The sequence below is a fragment of the Theropithecus gelada genome, chromosome 13 (genome assembly GCF_003255815.1).
Source record: "Theropithecus gelada isolate Dixy chromosome 13, Tgel_1.0, whole genome shotgun sequence".
Taxonomy (NCBI): Eukaryota; Metazoa; Chordata; class Mammalia; order Primates; family Cercopithecidae; genus Theropithecus; species Theropithecus gelada.
The window spans coordinates 8130388-8149955 of record NC_037681.1 but is presented as its reverse complement, the minus strand read 5'-3'; the positions used below and the strand labels follow the sequence as shown (position 1 = coordinate 8149955).

Below are 19568 nucleotides of genomic sequence, written 5' to 3'. Positions count from 1 at the left end.
CGTATGTTTCTAGAATATCATGTTTGTTTTTATAACATGATTCTGGGGAAAAATTAACCTCATACTCACGAAAGTCCTTTCAATAAACATTAATCTGTGTTTTTTGGACAAGAACATTGTTCTAGGAAAATTATTTTGTCATTTTTAACCTCAGTATCTTATATATTTCTCTTCAGTAGCAGACACTTTTGAAACCTCTGTTCCTATAAAGAAAAGCACTTAATTTCCAAAGGGAAAATGAATACTATATAAAAGAAAATATTTAATGACAAATCAGGTCTTTACTCCCTCAGCCACATCAGATGTATTCCTAGCCCTAAGATATATAACCAATTATTATATTAACAAATTCTCTTTGTCATCACAAAGAAAATGCCTTAAAAGAATTTGGATCTTTGAAATTTGTCATGGAATTTATTATAAGCAGCAGCTTATAGAGTATTTCATCTCCTATTATAGGTAGAAGTAAAATCTGGAGAAGAAGATGAAGAAATTTTGTTTAAAGAGAGAGCCAAACTTTATAGATGGGATCGGGATGTCAGTCAGTGGAAGGAACGTGGTGTTGGAGATATAAAGATTCTTTGGCATACAATGAAGAACTATTACCGGATCCTTATGAGAAGAGACCAGGTTTTTAAAGTGTGTGCAAACCACGTTATTACTAAAACAATGGAATTAAAGCCCTTAAATGTTTCAAATAATGCTTTAGTTTGGACTGCCTCAGATTATGCTGGTGAGTTTTTACATTCAAATGTACTTTCCATTTTTTGGACTTTTCTAAAATCTATAACAAAACAACTTATAACAGTTATTTTAACACTAAGGTCACTCCTTCCCCTTTCCCTCCTTAATAGATGGAGAAGCAAAAGTAGAACAGCTTGCAGTGAGATTTAAAACTAAAGAAGTAGCTGATTGTTTCAAGAAAACATTTGAAGAATGTCAGCAGAATTTATTGCAGCTCCAGAAAGGACATGTAGCAGAATTATCAAAGGAGACCAATCCTGTGGTGTTTTTTGATGTTTGTGCGGACGGTGAACCTCTAGGACGGATAACTATGGAGTTATTTTCGAACATTGTTCCTCGGACTGCTGAGAACTTCAGAGCACTATGCACTGGAGAGAAAGGCTTTGGTTTCAAGAATTCCATTTTTCACAGAGTAATTCCGGATTTTGTTTGCCAAGTAGGTATTATTAAGTACATACCGCAATTGAGGTCTTAAAGAGTGCACCACACCAGTGGGAAATTTGGGTGTTTTTCCTGGACCTCATCCTGTAGTTTTGTTTAAGATTTCTTTAGGTTTTCCACACATGGAATCACATGGCATCACTACCCATTCCCTGCTCCTGCCTAAAACTTTCACGCTAAAATAATTTAGGCTGGGCACAATGACTCACACCTGTAATTCCAGCACTTTAGGAGGCCAAGGCAGGCAGATTGCTTGAGCCCCAGAATTTGAGACCAGCCTGGGCAATGTGGCAAAAATCTCATCTGGACAAAAAATACAGAAATTAGGCGTGATGGTGTCCGTCTGTGGTCCCAGCTACATGGTGGCTGAGGTGGGAGCATCCAGGAAGCCAAGGCTGCAGTGAGCTAGGTTTGCGTCACTGCACTCCATCCTGGGCGACAGAGTGAGACAGCCTGTCTAAAAAAAAAAAAAAAATTAAATTTTTCAGTACTTGAGACCTAGTAGATAGAGACTAAGGGATGGGAAAAACCTTTTCATTTTTCATCTTCTTTCCAACAATATGAATTTCTTAGGTTTCAAAGTATACTCAGGAAAGCTGGGCTTTAGGATTTATCCTGTAGCGATGAGTTGTGTGTGTATTTTAGTATTTTACTCAGGATTCCTATTAATTGAAAAAATTTTTTAAACTTTCGTTATACATTTTTTTTCAGGGAGGAGATATCACCAAACATGATGGAACAGGCGGACAGTCCATTTATGGAGATAAATTTGAAGATGAAAATTTTGATGTGAAACATACTGGTCCTGGTTTACTATCCATGGCCAATCGAGGCCAGAATACCAATAATTCTCAATTTTTTATAACACTGAAAAAAGCAGAACATTTGGACTTTAAGCATGTAGTATTTGGGTTTGTTAAGGATGGCATGGATACTGTGAAAAAAATTGAATCATTTGGTTCTCCCAAAGGGTCTGTTTGTCGAAGAATAACTATCACAGAATGTGGACAGATATAAAATCATTGTGTTTCATAGAAAATTTTATCTGTATAAGCAGTTGAATTGAAGCTTAGTTATTACAATTTGATAATTATGTTCAGCTTTTGAAAATGGACGTTTCTGATGTACAGATGTAAAATTGCAGCTTATAGCTGTTGTCACTTTTTAATATGTTATAATTGACTTTGCATGGTGTGAAATAAAAGTTTAAACACTGGTGTATTTCAGGTGTACTTGTGTTTATGTACTCCTGACATATTTGTATTAAAATGGAATAATACTAATGTTGTTAAAAGCAATAGACCTTCTCAAACTATTGAAGGAATATGATATATGCAATTTAATTTTAATTCCTTTTAAGATATTTGGACTTCCTGCATGGATATACTTACCATTTGAATAAAGGGACCACAACTTGGATAATTTTACTTTAGATTTGAAATATATTTGGTAGTCTTAACTATTGGTGTACTCATTTATGCATAGAGACTCATTTATGAATGGGTAGAGCCACAGAACGTACAGAGTTAACCAAAGTGCTCTTCTCTAGAATCTTTACACCTCCTGTGTGGTTACAAGTTAACTTTGTAAGTAGTGTACCTTCCTTCCTTAAAATATCTAGCTTCCTGTGCTCTTTCATAGGTATTCAATTAATTTTTACATTTTAAACAAGTTGACTATTTCCTTTAGGGGTTTTGTTTTAAACTTTTCTGTCATCTGTCTCTACTACCTCAGAAACTGCAGCTTGGTTCTGATGATAGAAATTGAATTTTTCCTTGTAGTTACTGTGATAAAGTATGAATATTTTTAGAAAGTCTATGCCATGTTATTTGGTTAAAGATTTGCTTTATACAGGATTGTTGCAGTACCCTTTTCTGGTAAATTTTGTAGCAGAAATAAAATGACAATTCATAAGAGCCACTGACATTCAAAAAATTCATTACTTGTGCTTCTGGTTATTCTAAAGGAAGACAATTCAGAGGCAGTAAATTCAAACTGCCGCCTAACTTCCAGAGCTAGTTTCTCAAGTTTGATATACACTGAAAATGTATTTGGAAATGGCTTGTATCAAATGTTAGGCAAATGGCTAAAGAAAAGAGGATGTTCTTATTGGCCTACTCGATATGGAACTACAAAGAATCCAGGTAGAACACAAAATTCTGTATATTGCAATTATGAATACTGACTCTCTTCCACCCAAAGAACACATTCTTTCTGGTGAAATTACCTCATTTTATTTAGTGAGGAAAGACAGGTTTATTCCCTGTTATATGGGGATTTGGAAATTGGGTATCCTAAAGCAAGTAACTGTTCAAAAGAGGGGAGGGATGTTGTGCGAGTAATGAGTGATGGTATACCATCACCATTCCACTCAGCCACAAAGCCAGATACCTGAAATAAACCTACTCAAGAACCATGGATTACATATGTTTACACTAAATATTTCAAATTGGCTTATTTGGAAATCTATGTAATATAAACTGATGTAAAGTGTGTTGTAACTTTTCAGCTGAGACAGCTGATGCCTTCGTCATGATTTTAGAATAAATTCTTAACAATGCAAGTGCGTTTTAAGAGACTTTTTACAGATTTCTATGCTTTCCTAAAGCATTAAAGTTACAAATTAAAAAGCTTTAAACTTTGACCAAAAATTTGACAAAATGACATGTAAACTGACTTTTCTAGTATTAGTATTCCAAAGATGCTTAACAGTGGCTTGTGGCATTTATGAGAAAGTCTTTGTGTCACATTTCAGGAAAGGACTTTGATTTTGTTATTTAATCACTGATGTGGTCTAAACCCACAATGATATGTATCTTTCCTTTTAAACTGGATTTTATATTGTCTCATTGAAATCTGCTTAAAGATAGAATAAAGTAATTCATTATTTGTACATCTTAAGTGGTACTTTATGGCAAAAAGTATGGCTTAAGTAATTTTCAGATAATAACTGCTAAGTATATAGATTTTATAAAACTTGGGCATTTGGGAACTTTAATCCAGAAACTTTAGGAGTTATTAGTCCAGAGATGCAGCTGACAGTCACAACTTAGAAAAGTAAAATATTACACCACTGTAATTGTATGAATGAGAAATGAAGTGGTTGTACAGTTCCCCTCAGTTTTGTTTAACAGGTTTTCAGGTTGATGTATACTATGGCTAGCACTGTTGTGGGTACTGGCAAAAGCTTTTTTCTTTTCAAAAAACAAAAGTTTGTTTTCAAGGAGCTTACATTCTAATTATTCTTTTAAATACCTGGTTATACCCCATATGGAACACAGGAAAAGTGAGGTAATCTGCAATTTCTATGCTCAGCTTTCCTTTTTTTTTTTTTTCTTTTAGGAGATGAGAGTCTTGTTATGTTACCCAGAGTAGATGTAACTCCCAGGCTCCCTAAGCAGCCAGGATTACACGCGCACCACCACTCCTGGCTCAGATATAGTCTTGGTTTTTCTTTTATATGGCAGTTAGGAAAGGCCACTTCTGATGGAGCGACAGGTCTATGGTGAGCGCAAACGCACACTAAACTTACAGGTTAAATGGAGCTGAAGCGGAGCGCTGCAGGCAGGTGTGGGGCCTCGGTGCTCCTCCACCCGTGGTACCCAGGCGGCCGGGGCGGCACTAGCGCGGGGAGATGCAATACTACTCAAGTTATGAGGTCTGCAGCCATAGCACGAGAGACCTGGAGGACGCAGGGTCAAGCCTGGCTGCTTTCTCCGGGTTCTCCAGTTCTGCCCCGCCCCTTCCCTGCGGCCCTGCGTGCCTCTGGGGGCGGGGCCTTGCACGTCGTGACGCACCGCGGCCGCGTTGCGCCGCGGGTTTGATGAACGCGGTTCCCGGGGAGACCGCTGCGGTTGCGGCGTACTATGGAGCCGAGGGTCGTCAAGCCTCCGGGGCAGGATTTAGTAGTGGAGCGTCTCAAAAGCCGCTACGGACTCGGGGGCAGCTGCCCGGACGAGGTGAAGCCGCCGCTCCGAGGTCCGCGGGTGGGCTTCTGCTGCTGCGGAGCAGCTCACCCAGTGCTCCGCCCAGCCGGCCTGGGGGCGCGCAGCGGCTCTGGTCCCGGCCCCGGCACTCCCGCGGTGGCTGTGGCTCGGGCCTCGTGGAAGCGGGCGGGAGGGGCGGGCGTTGCGGTGCAGGGGCGCAGGGTCGCCCCTTCACCTATGCCTCTGTGTTCATGGTATACGGGGCATGGTGTGATGTTAGAGAAAGTATTATTCAGCTTTTTTATTTTTGCAGTGATGTGAGTGGAGTTGAGAAAACAGCTGAATTGCTTTTTAAAAGCGGCTTATTTCGAAATAATTTCAGACTTACTCAAAAGTTGTTGCCGTAGTACCAATAATTCCCTTGTACCCTCACTTGCATTCACAAATTAATATTTTGCCACATTTGCTTTACCATTCGTTTTCTCGCCTTCTTTCCCTACACGCGTTTTTTCCCTTTGAACTATTTGAGGGTAATTTGCAGGCATCATGCCCCTTTACCTCTAGATAGAAATAACTTGTGTGCTTTTCCTAAGCATAAGGACGTTCTCTTTTAATAACCACAGTAATATTTTCAGGAAATTTACAATTGATATATTTGGTAATCTTGAGTTCATATGAAATTTCAACAATTATCTCGATAATGCCTTTTATAGGAAAAATTTTTTCCTAGTGCACATCCAATCCAAGAACGAGCATTGATTGCATTTGATTGTGCTTTTTGTTGCCTTTAACCTGGATCAGGTTCACAGCCTTTGTTTTCTGTAAGATTGGTTTTTTTGAAAAGTGTAAGAATTATTTATTGGAATGTTCCTCCATTTAGATTTATCTTATGGATGCCTCTTCGTTAGATTGATTATGCATTTTTGGCAGGAGCATGAGATGAGTGATGTGTGATCTGCTGTGGGGAGGCACATGATGTTGGTTTGTCACATTATTGATGATATTAACTTTGATCACTTGGTTGAGATGGTGTCTACAGGATTTCTCCGCTCTAACCTTTGTAATTAATACATAATTTGTAGGGAAATATTTTGAGATAGTAAATTGAGTCTTAGGATGCAAATTAAATATCTTTTCTCTTTTTTAGTATGATTTTTCAAATTTTGATCAGTCTAAATGTAAGAGAAGAACTCTAACCTCCCCAGGTAAGCCAGTATTTTGTATATTTGGGGGTTTCAAAAGTTTAATTTGAGGCCGGGCGCGGTGGCTCACGTCTGTAATCCCAGCACTTTGGGAGGCCGAGACAGGCGAATCGCCTGAGGTCAGGAGTTCGAGACCAGCCAGGCCAACACGGTGAAATCCCGTCTCTACTAAAAATACAAAAAATTAGCCGAGCTTGGTGGCGGGCGCCTGTAATCCCAGCTGCTGGGAAGGCTGAGGCAGGAGAATCGGTTGAACCTGGGAGGCGGAGGTTGCGCTGAGCTGAGATGGCGCCCCTGCACTCCAGCTTGGGCAACAGGAGCGAAACTCAGTCTCAGAAAAGTAAAAAAAAATTTGAGAGAGAAGATTTTAAAACTAATATTATTTAGACTTGTGGCCAGTGCCAGATATTTTGTGATATATTGTTCTGGTAATCTTTCGTGGTTTATTTGTCGTTGACAGGTGATTTGGATATCTACTCTGGAGATAAAGTTGGTTCATCATTAAAATATTCTGATGAAAGCAAGCATTGTAGAACACCATTGTGCAGCTTATTCAAGCGCGTAAATGTGAATTGGTAAAGTACCCTGAAACTTTACTGTTGCTACCCCCTCAGTATCTCAAGAAACTGAGAAAGCGAAAAGGGCAAGTTACATTTTTGCTCTTTCCTGAGAACAAGTATAAAGCAGTCTGGAGCCTGCTAAATAGTTGAAGCGAGTCACTTACTAATTTTTACTGAGGATCTCTGTAATAAAAGCATAGACCTAGCATTATGTTTAGTGTAGCATAATGGAAAATTATTTATATAATGTAAAAGATGAAAAAATATTTTTATGGTTATTCATCCGGGACCCAAATGCAGACTCTGCTCCCTTTCTTTAAATAAAAATGTTTAGAAAAGGAACTATGGACTGGGTGCGGTGGCTCATACCTGTAATCCCAGCACTTTGGGAGGCCGAGGCGGGTGGTTCACCTGAGGTCAGGAGTTCGAGACCACTCTGGCCAACATGGTGAAACCCCGTTTCTACTAAAAATAGAAAAATTAGCCGGGCATGGTGGTGTGCGTCTGGAATCTCAGCTACTTGAGAGGCTGAGGCAGGAGAATCACTTGAACCCAGGAGGTGGAAGTTGCAGTGAGCTGAGATTGCGCCATTGCACTCCAGCCTGGTTGACAAGAGCAAAACTCTGTCCTGAAGAAAGAAAAAAAAAAAAGGAACTACAAAAAAAACTGCCATACAAGTTTTGTTAGGCAGCAGCATTTTACTATCTCTGGTGTGTCTGGTAGTGTGGTACACATTGTATTTAGGTGGTTAAGAGAGAGATTGAAGAAGGCAGTCTGGGGAGATGGGAACTACAGTGCTGGATTAAAAGAAGTTGCCATTCTGTAAGGAAGATACTATTTACTATGGGGAAAAAGTACAAAAAACAGTGGAAGCTAAGGTAAAATAAAGATCTAAGTTGGATATTATTTAATGCCAAAAATATGTGGCAGAAAGAAATGCTATGGGTATCAAGAAGGAGTAAGCATTTTGAAATAAAGATGTATATGTATATAAAATGAAATGTTGAGATAATCGTGGAGAGAAAAAATAATTATACCTAAAGTATTATCTGTATGTTACTAACATAAGTAGTATTTGGGAGCTTGACTTTTTTTTAATACAGTTTTCTGTTTCTCTTCTTAAATAAGTTAAATCTGTGTAATACACTGAACAGTTCTGGGTAAATAATAAGTACTCAAATGTTAGCTGTTATCATTATTGTTATTACTGTTTCATTTTGCACTCACAAAATCTAGTTGATCTAGATTTAGGATTTAGACATGAGCTATGTTGAATGTAGGGTAAGGAAAGTGAAAATTGCTTTTAAGGTAATAAATTCATGGAAATTATTTTCTTTTTAACTGAGTTTTATCATTTTTAAAATAATGACCTGGGTATAATTCTGAACTATAATCTAAAGGTTTTGGACTATGAAGATTTTCATAACATTGGACCCCTAGTTGTGATCTGGTCTGAAACTATGCTGTGCAGCACAGTAGCAACAGGCCGCATGTATCTATTGAGTACTTGAAATGGGGCTGGTCTGAATTGACAAACGCTGTAACTGTCATATACACACGGGCTTTCTAAGACTTAGCATAGATAACAAAAATTAGCAGGGCATGGTGGCGGGTGCCTGTAGTCCCAGCTCCTCGGGAGGCTGAGACAGGAGAATTGCTTGGAGCCGGGAGGCGGAGGTTGCAGTGAGCCAAGATCGTGCCACTGCACTACAACCTGGGTGACAGAGCGAGACCCCCTCTCAAAAAATAAATAAGCATGGATAAAATAATGTAAAATATCTTAATTTTGTGTGTGTGTGTATGTGGATTTGCAGGGGGCGGGGTCATGCTCTGTTGCCCAGGCTGTGAGTGCAGTGGCATAATTGTAACTCACTGTAGCCTCCAACTCCTGTGCTCAAATGATCCTTTCATCTCAGCCTCCTGAGTAGCCGGGATTACATATGTGTACCACTACTCCTGGCTAATTTATTTTATTTAATTTATTTTTTTTTGTAGAGACGGAATCTCACTGTGTTGTCCAGGCTGAACTTGAACTCCTGGACTCAAGAGATACTCCCACTTCAGCCTCCCAAAGTGCTGAGATCACAGGCATGAGCCACCATGCCTGTTGTAGCTTAATAATTTTTAACACTGATTACATGTTGAAATGATAAACTTTTAGATATACTATATTAAATAGTATTTTTAAAATTTGTTTTTTAATGTGCTACTAGAACATTTTAAATTATCTATATGACTTGTGTTATATTGCTTTTGAACAATACTATTCTAGAAATTTCAACTCAGATTGTCTTTTTGGAGAGAACACCTGGGATTCTAGTTCTGCTCCACTTTCTACTTGTTATGTCACCCATCAGTTATTTGACTTCTTTAGGTTTAGTTTTCTTACGTTAAACATTCATTGTTTTGGCTAAAACTACCTTATAAATAACAACAGATTATTGGGAGTCAAAATAAAGTGTTCCTCAGCTGTAGAGTATACCACAGGTAGGTACATGTCATTTTAAATTGTCTATTTAATGTGTAGAAAAATATCTTGTAGTGGGTTATCAATGATCCGTGACTGTTACTTTTTACATTTTTCCTTTTTACATGTTTACATTTTGCAGTTTAAAAAATGCTTTTGCATTTTTTCTCAGTTGTTATGCTGTTAATGTTTGAAAAGCAGTTTTATCTTTTTAAAATGCTGTAGTAAACTTCTAGATTGCTGTGATACAATTGTTGTTTTAAAGCCTAGATGATGAACTGGATTCTTTCCATGATTTGAAGAAACAGGAAACAGAAGAAGAGTTAATTGAAAATGATTATAGAGTTAGTACCTCCAAAATAACCAAGCAATCTTTTAAAGAAATAGAAAAAGGTAAAATAAATATTTTAGAACAATCAATTAAGTAGTAACTTTGTCAAATAGAGTACATGAAGCTTTCCTCCTGGTAATAACACTGGCCCCCAAGAGTCTGCATATTTCTGTGTTCTGAACTTCTATAAGCCAGGAGATAGTTACTGTGCTTATTATTAAATTAAAGGAGCAGAGGAAATTAAACTTCATTATTTTTCAGTAATATTCCTGTACCCTCAAAATTTATCCAAATAAATTAATAACTGAGTAAATGACTGTGATAGTATTTGACTACAATATTTTGAGAAAATACTCCAGATTATGTAAAGTAGGGCTTTCTGGGCACTGACCTACCAGCAGTTTTCTGTGTATCTGGCTGCATTTCATAGTTGTGGCAGGATTTCAAGGACTGGACAACCGCAAATGGCATCCTTCACCCTCTGGGCTACACGACTCCGAGTTGCCCTGTTGATATTACGGATAATAGCGGTGCCAGGATTATGGTCTACACACAACAACATTCATTTTCCTCTTTTCCTTCTCCTTCGTTTTCCTTTGTCTCATTATTCTCAGCATTTGAGGAAGATGAAAAATAATTCTGTCTGGACTTGTGTTTCCTGCTATATGGTCGATTTTCCCAGTGGAAAACATGGGATAAGGTATAAAGAAAATGTTGTTTGTGCTCCATTAAAAGTAATGGTAAAAACCGCAATGACTTTTGCACCAACCTCATACTTGAAAGTAGACAAAATTAGGAAATGTTCAGGCCAGGGATTGGTGAGTCGGGAACCTAAACAGGCAAGTAGAGCTCTGTGAATGTGCCTTTCACTTTTAGGGCATTTGCTGAACTGACTGAAGTGAAGCTTTTCATTTAAAAAAATTCATACTATGTTTTATTTTTGCTTCTCCATTGTCTGTTCATACTGAAGTATAATGGAAGACACTCACCCTCCCCTTTTAAAGCTGGGGCTTCCGTGAGTCTAGCGCAAGTTAAAACCACTGAACGGCTGCCAGACGTGGTGGCTCACGCCTTTAATCCCAGCACTTTGGGAGGCTGAGATGGGCGGATCATGAGGTCAGGAGATCGAGACTATCCTGGCTAACATGGTAAAACCCCGTCTCTATTAAAAATACAAAAAATTAGCCAGACGTGGTGGCGGGCGCCTGTAGTCCCAGCTACTTGGGAGCCTGAGGCAGGAGAATCACTTGAACTCGGGAGGCAGGGGTTGCAGTGAGCTGAGATTGTGGCACTGCACTCTAGTCTGGGCGACATAGTGGGACTCTCTCAAAAAAAAAAAAAAAAAAAAGGCCAGGCGTGGTGGCTTGTGCCTATAATCCCAGCACTTTGGGAGGCCGAGGCGGATGGATCACGAGGTCAGGAGATCGAGACTATCCTGGCTAACACGGTGAAACCCCGTCTCTACTAAATAAAATACAAAAAAATTAGCTGGGCATGGTGGTGGGCACCTGTAGTCCCAGCTGCTTGGGAGACTGAGGCAGGAGAATGACATGAACCCGGGAGGCAGAGCTTGCAGTGAGCCGAGATAGCGCCACTGCACTCCAGCCTGGGCGACAGAGCGAGACTCCGTCTCAAAAAACAAAAAAAGACAAAAAAAGCAACCACTGAGCGAGGGCATTTTATACTCTTAATTGTTAGCAGAAAATAAATTCTGACAGTACAGTGTTAGCAAGAATATCAAGCAAGAGGAACTCACTTACCTACGCTGTTGGGAGAGTAAATTAATACAACCACTTTGGAAAACAATTTGCAATCACTAGTAAAGTTGAAACTGCATATATACCCTGTGATCTAGCAATTTTGCTACTACTTGCCTACCCTCAGGAAACTCTTAAACTTGTGCACCAGAAGCCATGTACAAGACTGTGTAGCATCTGTATAACCAAAGCAGCTCAAATTTCCACCTGTAGGAGGACACTGTATGCAGTGTTTGCAAAATAGGGTATACAGTGAAGATTTGTGAACCTGTTTAAAGGAAGAGGTTATAGAAATTATGTTAATATAATTACATATAAAAGCAGGCAAAGCAAGGACTTTTAAAATGTAAGTAGTGGAGATTAAACAGCAAAGTAAAGCAGCATTTAACATTCATTTGTGTTAGTGATAAATTTGGTTTAGGGGAGAGAGGGGAACATGATTAGGGGTTTCTGAGGTTACTTTCCATTTCTTGGCAATTAGTGTCTTTTTATGTCCTTTAAAGTATTTTATTTTGAAATCATTTCAGACTTAACAGAAAAGTTGCAAAAATAGTGCAGTCAATTCCTGTATACCCTTCACCCACATTTTCTGATGTTACCACTTTACCATACTTACTATATTATTCTTTGTCTCTCTTGAAACTTGTTAATGTTATAATTTGTATTTAAAGCATCTCTTCCTAAAGGTTACTCTGAAAATATTTGAAACAATGAGTTAATAAAGTTTATAATGCAAATGTTATTTTCTTTGCAGTTGCCCTGCCAACTAGTACGACCTCATCGAGACCTCAGACTGAGTGTTATAGTGATGCAGGTGACTCTCCTTTGAAACTTGTCAGCTCTCCAAAATCTAAAGCATCAGACAAGCGGAGTTTACTTCCACGTCAGATCAGTCAGATATATGACGAACTATTTCAGATACATCTGAAACTGCAGGTAAGAACTAAATACTGAATTGAGAATTCAGAAATACTTGTGTTCTAAGAACCAAGCACTTACAAAATTTGAATATATTTCATTTTAATTACTTTAGATAAGTTTGTCAAGACAAGGACAGAAAGGGGACAAACTCAAATTATAGGGACTAAGGAAGGGAAAAATACGGTGGCTGAGATAAAATAGAGACAGTGGCGTTTTTATTTGTAGGTGTGTGTTTTAGACTGTCTTGTATTTTATTTGATTCCCTTCCCATCCTTACTTCAGCAATAAAATCTGACAAAGTATGCTTTTTGAAGTAGATGCTCTAGCTTTATTGTTTTAAGTACTTATATATGAAGAGTCCTGTTGTCAACTCTCATCAAAATTGAACTCTTAACATTTTCTTACATCTGCCTTTGGGGTTTTTTTGTTTCTAAAGTGTATTTCCTTTTTTTTTTTTTTTTTTTTTGCAATGGTGTCTTGTTCTGTCATCCAGGCTGGAGTGCAGTGGTGCGATCTTGGCTCACTGCAACCTCTGCCTCCTGGGTTCCAGTGATTCTCCTGCCTCAGCCTCCTGAGTAGCTGGGATTACAGGTGCATGCCACCCCGTCCAGCCAATTTTTTGTATTTCTAGTAGAGTTGGGGTTTTACCATGTTGGCTAGGCTGGTCTTGAACTCCTGATGTCAGGTGATCTGCCCCCGCTTGGCCTCCCAGAGTGCTGGGATTACAGGCGTGAGCCACTGCGCCCAGCCTAAAGAGTATAATTTGTATATTAAGCATCCATGAGAAGTAGAGAAGGAAGCAAAAGTGTATGTAATGCACAGTATCTATTTGAAATCCTTCCCACTGGAAACACATGAACTAGTTAAGCATTTCTTTAAAACCAGTATCTTGTTTTGTCAAAATAATTCAGATTGTAATTACCATAGCATTTTAGAAAAAGATTATTTTAGCCTAAAATCACCAGGAAAAGTTTAGGGAGAGACTTAGTCTGGTCTTTGACTGAGAAAGATAATAGTGGGAAGGTCATTCCAGGTATAAGGAATTGGAAATGAGAGGTGTTCTGAAAAGCAGTGATTGTCCAATTGTGCATTTATTCGCCTGTCTGGAGGAAAGAAAATAATGAAAACTCAGGCTAGGTATTTTACAAGTTTTTAGGGAAAGGAGTGTCAGAGTAAAAAGTCAGGTTTTAGGAAGATTCCTTTGATATAACACTTTATAGGATAAAAAAGAATAGGCAAGATTGCAAGGATATATCTGTCATTTGTAGCAAACATAAAGATGTTTAATAAGAAAAAAATGAAGTACAGTGGATTAACTGGTTTAATCAGTCTATAGTTTAATCTGACTTTAAAATTTACTTTGTAAGTACAGCCACAGTGGAAAACACTTTGGAGGTTCCTTAAACTGTAAATAGAACTACTGTATGATCCAGCAATCCCATCGCTGGGTATATCCCCCAAAAAAGAAAACAGTGTATCGAAGAGATACCTGCACTCCCATGTTCATTGCAACTGTGTTCATAATAACCAAAATATGGAGTCAATCTAAGTGTCCATTGGCAGATAAAGAAAATGTGCTATCTATACACAATGGAGTATTATTCAGCCATAAAAGAATGAAATCCTATCATTCACGGCAGCATAGATAGAATTGGAGGTCATTATATTAAGAGAAATAAGCCAGGCACAGAAGGACAGACATTGCATGTTCTCACTCGTGTGGGGTGGGAACTAAAGAAATGGATCTCATGGCCGGGCGCGGTGGCTCAAGCCTGTAATCCCAGCACTTTGGGAGGCCGAGACGGGTGGATCACGAGGTCAGCAGATCGAGACCATCCTGGCTAACACGGTGAAACCCCGTCTCTACTAAGAGATACAAAAAACTAGCCGGGCGAGGTGGCGGGCGCCTGTAGTCCCAGCTACTCGGGAGGCTGAGGCCGGAGAATGGCGTGAACCCGGGAGGCGGAGCTTGCAGTGAGCTGAGATCCGGCCACTGCACTCCAGCCTGGGCTACAGAGCGAGACTCCGTCTCAAAAAAAAAAAAAAAAAAAAAAAAAAAGAAATGGATCTCATAGAAATAGAGCTAGAATAGTGGTTACCAGAGGCTGGGAGGGGAAGGGTAGCAGGGGTGAAGAGAGGTTAGTTAATGGGTATAAAAATACAGTTAGATAGGCGTAAGTTTCAGTGTTTACTAGTACAGTAGGGAAATTATAGTTAATAATTTATCGTATATTTTAAAGTAGCTAGAGAAGAAGAATTGTAATGTTCTCAACACAAAGAAAGAATAAATGTTTGAGGTAATAGATATCTCTGTCACCTTGGTGGGGATGTTAAGTAGACTCTTTGGACTTGACTTTGTCTTCTGTTTTTCTCCCTGTGAAGTTAGAGACGAGGCTATTCACAGAGAGTGGTATATAGGACATGATGTATTCCAAATTAATAGAATGGAGAAGGCTCAAAATAGACACTTTGGAGAGTGAGGGAGAGAGAGCTGGCTGTGAACATATAAAAAGATTTTTGGACTGCATTGAGAATCTAGTACAGGATTGAGACCATGAATTTGCAGTGGGGCCACTTTTCATGGTGTGTGATTTGTTTTTTTTTTTTTCTCCAGTGGTACTGAACTGAGTAGCATGGGGCCAGGGAAGGTGGTCAGTGTGCTAATCCAGGCCTCGTTCTTTCAGTTCAAGGTGATAGACAACAAGGTGAGGGAGGGAAGGGCATAGGTAAAATAGTGGACTGTGATGTGGAAGTGGAGCATGGAATTTAAACTGGATCGGGAACTAAATCTGCGTAGCACTGATCCATTTTGGACCCCAGATTCTCTTGCATCATCGCAGTGGACTCTTACTATAGTGTGTTATCATTTAAAATCAAGATATAATTTCTGTACAAGTTTACTTGCTATGCTAGTCTAGCTACTGTAATCCAGATTGTCCTTAGGTACCCCTATGGTCCTGAAAACCACTTGGTTAAACCACAATGTTAGCCAATAGGAATAGAATTTGCAGAATTTGTGACTTTTCAAGAGCATTAAAATCTGCCATTTTGATACAGTGTGAAACTGCAGCACAACAGAAGTTTGCTGAAGAACTTCAAAAGCGAGAAAGTTTTTTACTCGAAAGAGAACAACTGCTTTTCAGACATGAAAATGCCTTGAGTAAAATTAAAGGTGTGGAAGAAGAGGTTCTTACAAGATTTCAAATTATGAAAGAGGTAACTATATAGCCTTTAATGTTAGAGTGGTATATTTCTTCTTTTCTTCTTAGATTCCACTAGTTACTAACATTTTGCCACATTTGCTTATTTCTCCTTCCCTTCCTCCTCCTCACCTACACACACACACACACACACCCTTTTTTCTGATCCATATGAAAGCAGTTTGTAAAAATCATGGTTCTGTCACTAAGTACCTCAGTAAGTATCTCTTAAGAATAAAGACATTCTCCAGACCATTAGCATATCAGGAAATTAATGCTAACTAAATAACTTATTTATAGTCCATATTTACTTTTTCAGTTGGTCTTCAGTATGTCTTTTATTGTTTGTAGGGGTGGGTCATTTGTTTGATCAAGGAACTAGACAAGATTCGTGCGTTGTATTTGGTTGTTATATCTTTTTTGGTTTCTATGAATCTAGAGCACTTAACCTCAGCTTTTTTGTTTTTCTTGAGCTTTTTCTTTGAAGAGTTCAGGCCAGAAGTCTTATATGTCACATTGTGGATTTTCCTGATTGCTTCCTAACGATAAAATATTTTTGACAAGGATATTATATAAGTGGGATAATATACCTTGCGTCATATCAAGACATACATTACTGTACATATGACTTACTTGGAGTAAAATTCATTGTCTGTTGTACATTTCTGTGAGTTTTGAAAAATGCATACAGTTTTGTAATCACAACCATCATCAAGATCAAGAATAGTTCAGCTCACCAGCAGTTCCCTTAACGCTCTCTTGTAGCTATCCCTTTCCTCCAGCCTCAGCCCCTGGCAACCACTGACCTATTTCCCCCGCCAGTACATCGACCTTTTCCAGAATGTCATGTTAATAGCATCATTTTATGATTTTTCTTTGTCTTTGGTTTTCAGTAGCAGTTTATTTACAGTGTTTCTTGACATAGTTTTCTTTCAGTTTGTTCTGTTTGTGGTTAACTGAGCTTGAATTTGGAAATGTCTGTCTTTTGCCAAATTTGGGGAATCTTCAGCCAATATTTCATGAAATATTTTTTCCACTTTCTTTCTTGTCTCCTCCTGGATCTCCAGTGACTCCTTGTGCTGTTTCCCCAGAGATTTCTGAGGTTCCATTCCTTTTTTCCCGTTATTTTATTCAGTGTTCTTCAGATAATTTCTTGATCCATCTTAAAGTTCATTACTTCTTTTTTAATCTCCATGTTGCTATTGAGCCCATTTAGTGAAATTTTTATTTTTGATATTTAAACATTCTAAAATTTCAAGTTGTTTAAAGCATTTATTTTTGTTTTTCTCATAAGCATTTCTGTGTTTATATTTACATTTATATATATTTACTTTTACCTCATGAAGCATAGTTTAAAAACTATGTATCACCTGTATCATCTCGAGATTGGGATCTGTTGATTGTCTTTTTTCTTGAGGCTTAGTCACATTCTTTGGTTCTTGGTATGTTCGGTGATTTTTAGGATATATTCAAGACCTTCTGGTTAATGTATAGATTTTGGGTTCTATTGTTACCCTCTGGAGAATGTTGATTTTAAAGCATTCAGCCCAATTAGATTTAGGCCTCCCTTTTTTTTTTTTTTTTTTGAGATAGTCTTGCTCTGTTGTCCAGGCTGGAGTACAGTGGTGCGATCTCAGCTAACTGCAACCTCCACTTCCTGGGTTCAAGCGATTCTCCTACCTCAGCCTCCTGAGTAGCTGGGAATACAGGCGCCCACCACCATGCCCGGCTAATTTTTTTGTATTTTTAGTAGAGATGGGGTTTCACCATGTTGGTCAGGCTGGTCTTGAACTCCTGACCTCAAGCAATCCACCTGCCTTGGCCTGCCAAACTGCTGGAATCACAGGCGTGCCTGGCCAGGCCTCAGTTTTTTCTCACCTCCTCTGGGCAGTGGCTTTCATCTCAGTTCAGCTTTCAAAGCCTTTGCAGTGTTGCTGTGGAGTTGTCTTGTGCCTGTGCCTCTTAAAGGTCAGTCTGAGACTTGGGTAACAGTTTAAAATCGTGATGCATTTCTCAAAGCTTTTGCTGTGGTGCTCTGGGTCTTTTTTGTGCAGGTAAAGAGGCATTGAAGTGTTAGCCAAGACTTACGTAATGGTTTTAAACTGAGCTCCATTCTCCAAGTGTTTGCTCTACTGCTTTTGGTCTGTCTTGTGCCTGAGCGGCTCAAAGGTGAGCCCAATTTGTACAGGTTCGTAAACACCAGAGCGAGAGGATCCTCTTTGAGTCTCTCTTCTGCGGGATTCTCCCTACACTCTGGCTCGTCGGGGCCCCTCTTCCTGATTTTCCTGCAGGAAGACTGGTTTTCTCTCATTCTTTAGTGGACATTTTTTAGAGCTTTAGTGGAAATTTAAAAAAAAAAATTTTTTTTTAATTGTTGCAGAGACAGAGTCACTGTGTTGCCCAGGCTGGAGTGCAGTGGCTATTCACAGACGTCATCATAGCTCACTGCACCCTCAAGTCATCTTCGTCCCTCAGCCTCCTGAGTGGCTGGGACTACAGATGTGTACCACTGTGCCCAGCTAGTGGAAGTTTTTATTCTACTTCTCCGTGTCTGGGACCCACCCTGAGGCAAAATGTTGACAGAAGAGGAAAAACAAAAATGCAGGAAACTTTACCCTTGAGAGTTGCTTCTACAAGTTTTCTCTCCCATCACAATGTCCTCCCCTTTTTTCTTTTCACAGTTGTCAGTTAGTTGTTGTATGTTTTAATTAGGGCTTTTAGCTGTAATCAGTGGGAGAAGACTGTCTTGAGCTTATCTTGCTGTGCCAGAAATGGAATGCGTATGTTTTTATATCTTTTAGATATGGAAAAAGTTGGACAATGAAAATATTAGTTTTAAAAATAACTGTTTGTGACTATATCCTAAGTTATTAAAGGAATTAATATAGTAAAATCATACAAAGATTAACTTCTTAGAATATTGGATTTTTTTCACAGGGCTAAAGAATGCTTAGATTCTCTGATCTCTCCATTTTAGTCTTGTTCTTGATTCTCTCTGTTTAGATTTGTGTATCTGTTTTATTAAGTATAAAGATAATTGCCTTATTTTCATCATATTTATATCATTACTTGGAAGAAGGGAATTAATTCAATTTTTTTATTTCCTGTAGAGACTTGTTTTAAAACTGTGAGTAGGTTGAGAGTGAAAGGTGAAACTATTAAGTGTTCACATTTAAAATCTAAAACATGCTATCCCATTTAAATGTAATTAGAGGGAAAGTTGATCTGAGTTATTTTTAAAACTGATTAAGAAGAGTCAAATAGTTTGGGGCTCAGAAATTGTATTATGTATTTAACATGTTTTGAGATGAAAAGCAGGCATCAAAAATTTTAGCTGCTTTATGAGGACAAGAAATTAGTTGGTTTTATAAAAGATTTCTTTTATTTCTCAAGGGTAATGTAAATTATACACTTTATAAAGCCATAAATAGCTTACTCATCTCTTGAAGAATATCAGAAATTCTTTGTTTTATTATTCCATGATGTCAAACAAAATATTTCTGTGAGTTTGTGTGAGTGGATTTTTCTGAGCAGAAGCAGAAAATAGACTTACTGCTACTTTGTAAATGCTAATATGTTTTAATAAGTATGTTGTAAATGCCTTTGATGTTTTGTTGTTATCTTGGTAGATTGCATGGTTTTTATAAATTATTTGCCACACTAGTCACTTGTGCTTAAATACGCTGATTAAAGGTTTTGTGATTGAAGGAGTTCTTACTTGTAATTAATTCGTGTTCCATAGTATTAGTGATATACAATCCTTACAAGTTTTAGGTCACAGTTTTTTTTTTTCTCCTCCTAGCAACATGATGCAGAAGTTGAACACTTAACTGAAGTTCTTAAAGAAAAGAATAAAGAAACCAAGAGACTGAGGTCCTCTTTTGATGCATTGAAAGAATTGAATGATACCTTAAAAAAACAGGTAAGGCCTGTTTTAATATATATTGGACATAAGACATTCTAAGAACCATATTTTATATACAACAAATTAAAGTCAGCCTTAGAACACGTTTCGGCTA

The 19568-nt window shown here is 38.3% G+C and overlaps 2 protein-coding genes across 12 annotated transcripts in view; both read left to right on the top strand.

The window, feature by feature from the left end:
• Positions 1–2406, top strand: part of LOC112636969 (E3 SUMO-protein ligase RanBP2) — a 74411-nt gene extending 72005 nt beyond the window's left edge. Inside the window, exons 27-29 of the mRNA XM_025405796.1 lie at positions 460–733; positions 855–1180; positions 1897–2406. Of these exons, the coding sequence (XP_025261581.1) occupies positions 460–733; positions 855–1180; positions 1897–2202 (906 nt within the window). The 3' untranslated portion in view covers positions 2203–2406. The remainder of the gene's footprint in view (positions 1–459; positions 734–854; positions 1181–1896) is intronic.
• A 2572-nt stretch (positions 2407–4978) lies between these two features.
• The window catches only part of CCDC138 (coiled-coil domain containing 138), a 92625-nt gene continuing 78035 nt past the window's right edge, over positions 4979–19568 (top strand). For 5 of the 11 annotated variants that reach the window (XR_003115260.1, XM_025353834.1, XM_025353832.1 and 2 more), the window contains exons 1-7: positions 4979–5144; positions 6259–6316; positions 6774–6888; positions 9606–9733; positions 12183–12364; positions 15407–15565; positions 19352–19471. Coding sequence is in view for 10 of the 11 variants with exons in the window: in XM_025353834.1 (XP_025209619.1) it covers positions 5052–5144; positions 6259–6316; positions 6774–6888; positions 9606–9733; positions 12183–12364; positions 15407–15565; positions 19352–19471 (855 nt within the window). In the remaining variant the exon portion in view is untranslated. Of the gene's footprint in view, positions 5172–6258; positions 6317–6768; positions 6889–9605; positions 9734–12182; positions 12365–15406; positions 15566–19351; positions 19472–19568 lie in introns of all 11 variants that reach the window. The other 6 variants (XM_025353835.1, XM_025353830.1, XM_025353837.1 and 3 more) reach the window with 5 other exon arrangements.